The sequence below is a fragment of the Anabas testudineus genome, chromosome 21, assembly GCF_900324465.2.
Source record: "Anabas testudineus chromosome 21, fAnaTes1.2, whole genome shotgun sequence".
Taxonomy (NCBI): Eukaryota; Metazoa; Chordata; class Actinopteri; order Anabantiformes; family Anabantidae; genus Anabas; species Anabas testudineus.
The window spans coordinates 6,165,877-6,175,207 of record NC_046629.1 but is presented as its reverse complement, the minus strand read 5'-3'; the positions used below and the strand labels follow the sequence as shown (position 1 = coordinate 6,175,207).

Genomic DNA, 9,331 nt, shown 5'->3' with positions numbered 1-9,331 from the left:
GATAATATCACCAGGACAGCTTTCTTTCACCTCAGAAATATTGCCACTAAACAATGCAGAAAAATTAGTCCATGCTTTCATCAACCTCTAGGTGGGACTACTGTAATGCCTTACTGTCTGGCTGTTCAACCAGGTGCATAAACAAGCTTCAGTTAGTTCAGAATGCAGCAGCGAGAGTCCTCACTAGAACCAGAACATATGAGCACATCACCCCTACCTTATCTACACTTCATTGGGTCCCTGTGAAATTTCGCATTGATTTTAAAATACTACTTTTGACATTTAAAGCATTAAATAGCTTGCATTGCAGTATCTGAGTGAACTGCTAGTGCCTTATGATCCACCGCGCCTACTTCGATCAAAGGATGCAGCCTGCCTGTCAGTACCTCGTATCATAAAAACTACAGCTGGGGGCAGAACCTTTTCTTACAAAGCCCCAAAGTTATGAAATAGCCTTCCAAATAGCGTCTCAGACAGGACACTGGACTGCCTGCTTCCTAACACATAGTATGTAATCACCCATATGAGGATGGGTTCCCTGTTGAGTCTGGTTCCTCTCAAGGTTTCTTCCTGTTTCCTTCTCAGGGAGTTTTTTCTTGCCACCGTCGCCCTCGGCTTGCTCATCAGGAACAATCTGATTATTATGATTCATACACATTCACTGTTTCATGTAAACTTCCATAGTTTCTTTGCTTGTGTAAAGCTGCTTTCTCAATCTCAATTGTAAAAAGCGCTATACAAATAAAATTGAATTGAAAGGCACTTGTCCATACAAAAGGCAAAAAAACAATAAGAGTTGGAACAAAGTCCAACAACAAACAGGTAGCAAACCGGGAAGGTAAATCACACACATCTAAGAGGGTGGGATTGATGGAAAAGAGTCAGGTTGTTGAAGGACTCTGAATCCTAATGAGAGAGGAGAGGTAACCAAAAGAAAGAGTATGAGGACATCTGCTGGCAGATGGAGATGTTTACATTCTATCATTACTGGGCAAAGACAGGAAAGCCTGCATCAAATTCCTGATTCACAGGAATACACATTCCTGATACACAGTCCAACATATTTTCTTGCAGAACCTGAAAGTAAATTGTTTTCCCACTGAGAAAGGATCAGCCAACCTACCTGTGTCAACTGGTAACTGTGCAGTATTATCACAGTGCTGTAATGGTGCCTGTCAGGACGCATTTAGGCTTAAAACTTTTTAACAGAAAGACACCATTCAGCATTAGGGGTGTAGAAAAACATCCATTTTCATTAGCTACTTATATAAAGCAACAGAGACCTGATTACAAAATATATAAATACAGTACACATTTACACATGAAGACATTAAAATCCATCTCAGGGGCCTTTACAATCTGTACAACAGCACCCTTGAGCTAGAAAAGGAACAATTCCCCCAGAAAACGCTTTAACAGAAAAACTATTATTTGAAATGATTATTGAAACACAGAAAGCTCCTCACAGAGATACTCTGCAGTGCTGACTATATTTAGCACAGCTTCACCATTTTGATGGACTTTGGTGATATATGCATTACGTGATTTCCAATCACAGTATGTAAAAGGTTATCGCAAATGATCAAAGGTCATAACTGAATTTCTTTCCACAGGTGAAGTACCCGCATTTTGTTGATGCAGCTCTTTGTAAAACCACTTTTCCCCTCTTTCCCCGGCTGGACATCTTAGGTATAAAGTGCCGTCAGTCTGCCTGATGAACACTCTTGGGCCGAGTGGCAAACGGTGATGACTGAATGTTCATTGCATATGGAAAATAAATAGATAGTGTGTGGCCGCCCTGACGAGCACAATGCATGAAGACACGACTGGAAACACACTGAATCTGTTGCTCCAGGCTTTAGACATTAGAAACTGCCCTGCACTGATAAACGCTACATTCTGTGAATCTTGCACAAACATTTCCTGTTTAGTGTTTTCAGAGAAGCAGCCTATTTTCTTATCTTTGTCATTTGTAGTTGCTGCACTTCAGATGTCCTGTCCCCTTGTATTCCCTTTTCTGTAGTGACTGTAGTGTAACATTGTAAAGGCCCAGAATAAATATATTTATTTGAAAGAATGCAGACTGACCAGAGAGTATCTTTATTATCTTTATTCAGAAATAGTCTAATGTCATGAAAACAAAACCCACAGCAGTGACATTTGAATTGAATACAGTTTAAATCACACTTTTATGTTCGGATTTGACTTATTGGTAACTCTTTGTAATAATGTTAAGTAATAATGGATTTAAAATCCAGGTAATATGAACATATGTACATTTTTGTAAATCATTCAGAAACGTTATGTTGGTTTTAGGCCACGACAAACACAGGTTTCTGATGTTTACGTTGGTGTACAAAGGATCAAGGCAATAACGTCTGAATACATGACCTCCCAGGGAGGCTTCTAGAAAACACGTGAGAAAACAGCTCTCTGTGCCGTCTTTGCCCCATCTCCAAGTTTGACAAATCTCTACTGGCTCAGATGCTATCAACAAGTTAATGGGCCATTATCCAGCCCAGGGTTCCCGCTACTCATAGCCAGATATGTTGATCTGCCATTTAAAATGTTCAAGAAATTAAACTGATTCTGATATTTACTCAAACATTGTACAGCTAAGAATAAATGCAAAATAATAAACCAAAATAATAAATAAATGAACCATCAAATCACATAGAGTGATTAAACCAATGATGCCTCACTTCACATGTGAATAACCCACAAACCACAGCCTGAACTTTGCCTGCTCAAAGGTAAAAGTAGTTTTTGAGACATAAGAGAACCGTTTGGGGCATTGAAGATTTTGTAGTGCCAGTGTAACTACCTCAAACACCTACACATGCTAGATAAGGGTTCACTGATATCCTTTCTATTTTGCAGGCTGCTCAACTCAGCGATGAGCACAGCAGATTTAAAACCACAAAGACAAGTAGAGGAGAAAAACAGTGCAGAAACACGGGAGTCTGACTGAAGCCGCTCCAGCTGTTCACACACTTTTATGAGGTAAGTTTTCATTTACAATCACACATATTCATTAGAACATATACCATAAAGTTTAGTAAAGAGGACACTGTCTGAGTAACCCAAAAACTAAAAACTATACTTATAGAAATACACAATGTCGCAGTATAGAAGGACTGTACTTCATTTGGTCAGCGGCTTTTATGGAGGTTTCAGTGAACATCAAGGCAGGTGAGGCCAGATTCATTAGTGCCAGCCTTTAAATAGCAAACGAAATGAAAGGAAAGATGGGAAAACAATGTTTGTTCTGAAGCTGTAGCACAAGGATCACATATTTACAGTGGCACATATTTAAAGTAGCTACACTGCTGCCTGTAGAGCAGCGATATTCAACTCAGTGAACTCACTTTAGACTCTTATTAGCTGTATTCATGGTCAAACTGAGGTGTAACAAAGTCCGATGAATAAAAACAGCATCTACAATAATTATGAGTAAAAAGTCTTTGTTAATGTTAATGGCATTTAACAAATACATGAAACACTCCTGATCACCGTCTACTGAAGCTGAGTGAATGTGCCTCAGGACATCAGGAGTTAAACATCTTTGCAAAACTAAAACAATTAGCATCCTCAGTCCCGTAATGAAGTGCAATTCAGAGGAAAAGTGATAAACAAACCTTACTTCTAACCTTTTTAGAGGCATCAAACTCTAAATTTGCTCCTATTTGAAAAACGTCACTGTCAGATAAACAAAGTCTGGACAGGTTTTCTGTGTTAAATGTCTTTAACATGCAGAGCTGCGTTTGACAGTGTGTTTTCATCAGTGTTTAGTTAAACCTGCAGTTTTTCAGTCATATCAGTAGAGGAACTTGTATGAAAAGATTAGGTCCCTCGGTTTTTTGCAGAAAGCTGTTTCAGGACATTTCATTTCCACTGCATGCTTGTGCAACTGCTGCTGCTGTTTCTCGCCAGTCATTTTTGTTCTTACTTAAATAATCTACTGTGCTGAGCTGGATTTAACCTTAAATCTGAACCGAAAGTAACACAACAGGACATGAGAACAGTTCAGAGCATCAAAGTTTCGGTGTTTTTTTCTTTACGTGCATGTTTGAAAGCATTTGCATTGATTCATTCCTGTTATCAGCATATTCTCGTCCAATTTTAATTGGACAATGACAAAAAAACAAAACAAAAACATTTTATAGCCACTGTGATCATGCTGCTCTGGGACGATGACACAGAGATTATAACATTTGAAATCCACTGTGTCTCACAGCTGATGGATACTTCCAGACTTCTCCTGATCTTGGTGCTATCTGAATATTCAGGTAGGGTGCACATTATGATTAAGTATTTTATGTAAAGTATTGTGCAAATGTCTCTAAATTTGTACTAATTATGCATAATGAATTAAAAACTCATTTTACATGATGATCTTTGTGACCTGCAAACATTTCACCATCTTTTATTACAGTCACAAATGTAATAATTTTTTATTTTGCTGCTACGTTAGTACTTAATGAAGTCAACATTTAATTCAGGATATAGTATTGATACAAACTGGATCAGGATTCATTACTTCTCCCTCACAGAGACCACCAAGCCCCCATGTGACGACTATAAGAAGGAGTCCTTTAATCTTCTGGAGGGTGAATCTTTTTATTTTGTGCCGTACGTTTTTTATGACATCTCTACAATCCCACATGAGGAGTTCACGTGGTACAAAAATAACTCCAAGGTTGAGTTGATCTCATCTGATGAAAAAGACAGGATACATCACCACGGGGGAGCGCTGTTTTTCTTAAACCTCCACCCTGAGGACTCTGGTCTGTACACGGCCCGGTGAGAATACTGGTCTCTTTTAAACTTTAGCAGCTTTGGGAACAAAAGTCAGAAACTTTTTCTTATTTCTTTCATTTCTAAATGATCAGCTGCTACTGTCCTTCATTGTTCTGCATCACAGAGACTTCCTGCTTCTTTTCCAGGCAGATGATCCAGTCAGGAGGGTGTAGCAACTATTATGTCAAAGTGACCGTCTTCAGAACCAGCGATAAAAACAACAGCAAACTCCTCTACGGACAAATCAAAAACTCTGATGTAAACAAATGGATCCAATGTCCAGATCCTGTTAAGAAGACATGTAATGTGTTTAAGGGAAACTTCACCTGGTACAAGGTATGCTCACCTGTGGCTGCAGTGACAGCGTTACAGATTTCATACTGTGACCTGGTAACATCATTAATGTGTTATTAGATTAACAGATTCATTTAATAAACTGATTTTACAGACTATTACCACTGTATTAATGTCACACAGAGTGTACAAATGTTTAATGGGTGGTTCCAGAAGGGTCTGGAAAGTAGTTTGAAAAGGTGCTGCACTCTTTAAATCATTTAGGTAATACAATAATAAATGTCAACTTCACATATTCTGATATAAAGTACAGTATCGATACAGTAAATATGCATAAATTACCTACTGAATTACTGCATGAGCCACCCAACAGTGCAACAATCAAACTTTTAGGGTCATAAAGACAGATCCAAAAACATTCAATTCAATTCAGTTTATTTATACAGCAACAAATCTCAATGAAAAGACACTTTACAGTGTCAGATTAAGATCTGGTGGAGTTTTATGGAAACCCCCCTTTCAAACGAAGAAGCAGCAGAACCAGGGGAAGGGTGGGCAGATCTCTGCGGTGGAGGTGGAAAGTGGAGAGAGAAGCAACAAAAGAACAACAACAAGCAGCAGACACAAACTAAACAAAGGAAACACTAATTACTTTCATTAAAGTTAAAATAAACCATGGTGCTGGTGCTAATGTGGTTGCTACTTAATTACTAAGATGATGATTTACTAGCTAAAATAGTTCTGACTTCTTTATGCATCGTTATTTTCACTGGTCATGTTCTTCTCTGCAGAACCTCACTCTACTTCACGGTAAACATGAAAATTACCTGCGTGTTAAGAACGCCAAGGAGGACAAGGGCATCTACACTTGTGTTTGTACCTGGACACATAACAACAAGGTGTACAACTCATCGGGCTCCAGGATGCTAATAATGAGAAGTGAGTTTTAATTTTCTTATAAGCATTTTCTGGGAAAGAGGGAAGGGATCTGATAGTTGGATTGTTCGTGCCACTAAAGCAGAGACAGCAACAATTTGTAGAAAGACAGGAAACAAATGAGCAAATGTTGGCAGATGCTTTGACGATTGACTGGATAATGGTTTAATTAACCATCAAAGTAGAAAACACGTGATAAATGAGAAATAATCTTAATGAATTAATCAACATAGAGAAAAAAATCCACTGTGTTCAGTTTTTTACTAACTGATTTAGGTTTTAATGACTATTGTCATGTGTGTAGCAGAGGAGAATAGAAATGACTGCTCAGTGTTGGGTTGTATTTTTCACCACAGAGCCAGTTGGCCACCGTGAAGTAGAAATTGTCTCTCCGATCAACAAGGAGCAGTCTGCTGATGAAGGTACTAACAGTTCCTGTCCTAACACCACAGTGCTCTCGTGGCTCTGTAAATACAATAATTCATGCACTAAGATGACCCCCTACACTGTACCTGAGTTTTGTACTAGAGTGTTTTCAGCCAGGTATCTGTGAATCGTTATAACTGTGGTACTTTTGTCAAATTAAAAATGAGACAGTTTAACAAACTGATTTTGTCTTTCGCGTTTCTTGTCATTACTTTGTCGCTGAGAATCTCAGCTAGACTGAATTTCACTCATCTTTGTGTTTTAAAGCACTGATCAAACCGAGCCATACTGTACGTAGCAGGACCTGCTGTGAAATACATTTTCATCTCTCTGCCAGGTGTTGGGATCAAGCTAAACTGCTCAGTCGTCTGTGGTGCTGACGTAGGAAATGATTGCAAAGCTGGATGGAGTATCAATGGAAAACCTTTCAGCCCGAAGGATGGATACAGTCAGACCATCGAAACGTAAGTCTGGTCAGAAGAAGTGTCACCACAAAATGTCCTCAATGCTCATTTACTTATTCTTGTTTGATTATAATGTCGTTATAATCAGGGTCACTGAGAAACCTTCACTCAAGACCATCTCCACTGCGATCCTGGCTATTGAAAAAGTGTCTGCTCAGGACTTTCAGACTGAATTTAAATGCAGCGTTGAGGGCTTCTACTCAGCCAACTCCACCACTCTGAGTCTGAAGCGGAGAGGTCAGTGTCTGGATAAGAGACTGGTGTTTATCTGTGGGACTAGATAAGGCTTTAGCTAGTTTTATCATTCACGTTGACACACATATTGTTTCTGAATTACATTTGTTTTCCAGAGTCGATAATCCCACTGGTCGTTGGAAAGTTGTGTGTGTTGTTCTTCTGTGTGTTTGCTGCTGTGCTGGGAAAGTGCTTCATTATCGACCTCACTCTGTTCTTCAGACCCTACTTACCTGGAAGCAAACACACAAAAGGTACGCAAGACAAGGGCGATTCTTCTATTGCACATTAGCCAACGTGAAAATGTCACTTGAATATGTGAATCAGTTCAGAGGCCTCTAAGTTGAGTCCTTTGTGAACTCCATTTAAACAATAGAAAAGCTTTCTCCTTGTGTGGCGAAACTTCATAATAAACAGAGGGAGGGTTTGAGTTTTTGGATATACCTTTATTTTCCAGAGAATAAGGCATAATGACCATCGAGTCATAAAAGCTGCTTACTTTGTACACAGACACGAGGATGTACGACGCCTACGTGGTCTACCAGACGCAGAACTTGGACAAGATCACCGAGGACAGACTCTGTTGGTTCGTCACAAACACTTTACCCTCCGTGCTCGAGGAGAAGTGCGGATATCGACTGTTCATCCAAGGCAGAGACGACATACCCGGAGAAGGTCCAAATGTTCTCGTTTTGTTACGTACATCTCCATCATCTGCTTCTGCTCTTTTTCTGTATTTACATGCTTCTAGCTGATGTGGTTAAATAAGATGGCTAGTTTTTAATTATTATTTTTTTTTTTTGCCTGACCAAACAGATTATCTGGAGCAGGTGGAGCACTGGATGCAGCAGAGCAGGAGGCTGATAGTCATCCTCACACTGGGTTCAGAGTCACAGGCTGACATCACAGAAAAAACTCCTGTGATGGGAGGGTTTGACTGGCAGGTAGGAGTGTTTCTCTGCAAAGTGTTTGAGATTTAAATAAAACTACTACTCCAGGAAAAATACTTATATAACTTAACTAGATGGGAGTTACAGTCAGTGCTATTGATCATGTTCCAGGTTGGTTTCCACCATGCGCTGGTGCAGACAGAGATGAAAGTGATTCTGATCCAGTTCGGTGACCCTGGGCCTCAAGGATATGCAAACCTTTCCCCTAGCTTGCAGCACCTGATTCATAAGAGTGTCCCCATTAAGTGGCCGGAGAGTTCTCGGGGGGCCACAGCGTGGAACTCACGGTTCTGGAAGAGAGTGCGGTACCTGATGCCTGCCACACCTGCAATGAAACGCCAACAGTCGTCTAATATTTGAACCGACGGATGGTGACAAATTAAAGGAGAAAATGTCTAATTAAGGTGCTATAGGTGTTTAACTGGGTCGAGTTCTTGTTGTTGAGTTGTGGTGTCAGAAAAGCATTATCTGTTTAGAGGACCCAGCTGCTTTTGTTGTTTCTCTGTTTTAAAGTTTCACCGCACATGTATTTCAACATATCTGCTTCTGAAGGACACAACCCGCTGCTTGTTTCTTGTGCTTCGTCCATGTACAGATACAGATACAGTGTAGATAATGGTCTGTTCAGTACTTTATGTTCAGGTGTACAACAGTAGTTTTCTTGCAGAACTGAGCTGATGGAAATTCCCACCTGCAGCCCATTAGGCTGCTCTTACACCATTCATCCAGTAGAAGGAGACAATCAGCTTTAAAACGATGAGTTCACCTGCACTAGTTCTGCTACTGCTCTCTATAAACTATATTTGTATTGTTTCTGTTCACTTCACACTTTTCATTTTCTTTTTGTAGGCTGTATTTTATTTTTTTTACTAGACTGTCCGATTCTTTTATTTTGATGTATTATAACATGGGAAATCAACTCCCCGCCATGGGATAAATAACTTTTTACCAATCTGAACCACAAATAAACTTTATTATCTTGTGCTGGAGAGATTCAACTGAAAAGCTCAAAGCTCCTTTACTGCAGTTGCACAAACATGAAGCCGCAGCAGCGTGTGTGTGTGTGTGTGTGTGTGTGTGTGTGTGTGTGTGTGTGTGTGTGCGTGTGTTTTACTGCAGTTTTATTTCCAGTGTGTACAGTACAGTACGTGCTCAGTGACGCTGTGCGTTTTGCGTTTTGCTGTTTCTGGGTGGAGGCACCGAGCGCGCAGCGCGCAGCGAGCAGCT

At 39.9% G+C, this 9,331-nt stretch overlaps 1 protein-coding gene across 1 annotated transcript; it reads left to right on the top strand.

Moving 5' to 3' along the window:
• The first annotated feature begins 2,914 nt into the window (after window positions 1-2,914).
• On the top strand, window positions 2,915-9,057 carry LOC113173824 (interleukin-1 receptor-like 1). Its single transcript, XM_026377407.1, has 12 exons — window positions 2,915-3,003; window positions 4,238-4,289; window positions 4,554-4,803; window positions 4,947-5,136; window positions 5,886-6,033; window positions 6,387-6,452; window positions 6,794-6,920; window positions 7,009-7,157; window positions 7,271-7,408; window positions 7,665-7,829; window positions 7,971-8,098; window positions 8,216-9,057. The coding sequence occupies exons 2-12, from the start codon at window positions 4,241-4,243 to the stop codon at window positions 8,462-8,464; spliced, it is 1,659 nt and encodes a 552-aa protein (XP_026233192.1). The 5' UTR covers window positions 2,915-3,003; window positions 4,238-4,240; the 3' UTR covers window positions 8,465-9,057.
• Window positions 9,058-9,331: the final 274 nt, after the last annotated feature.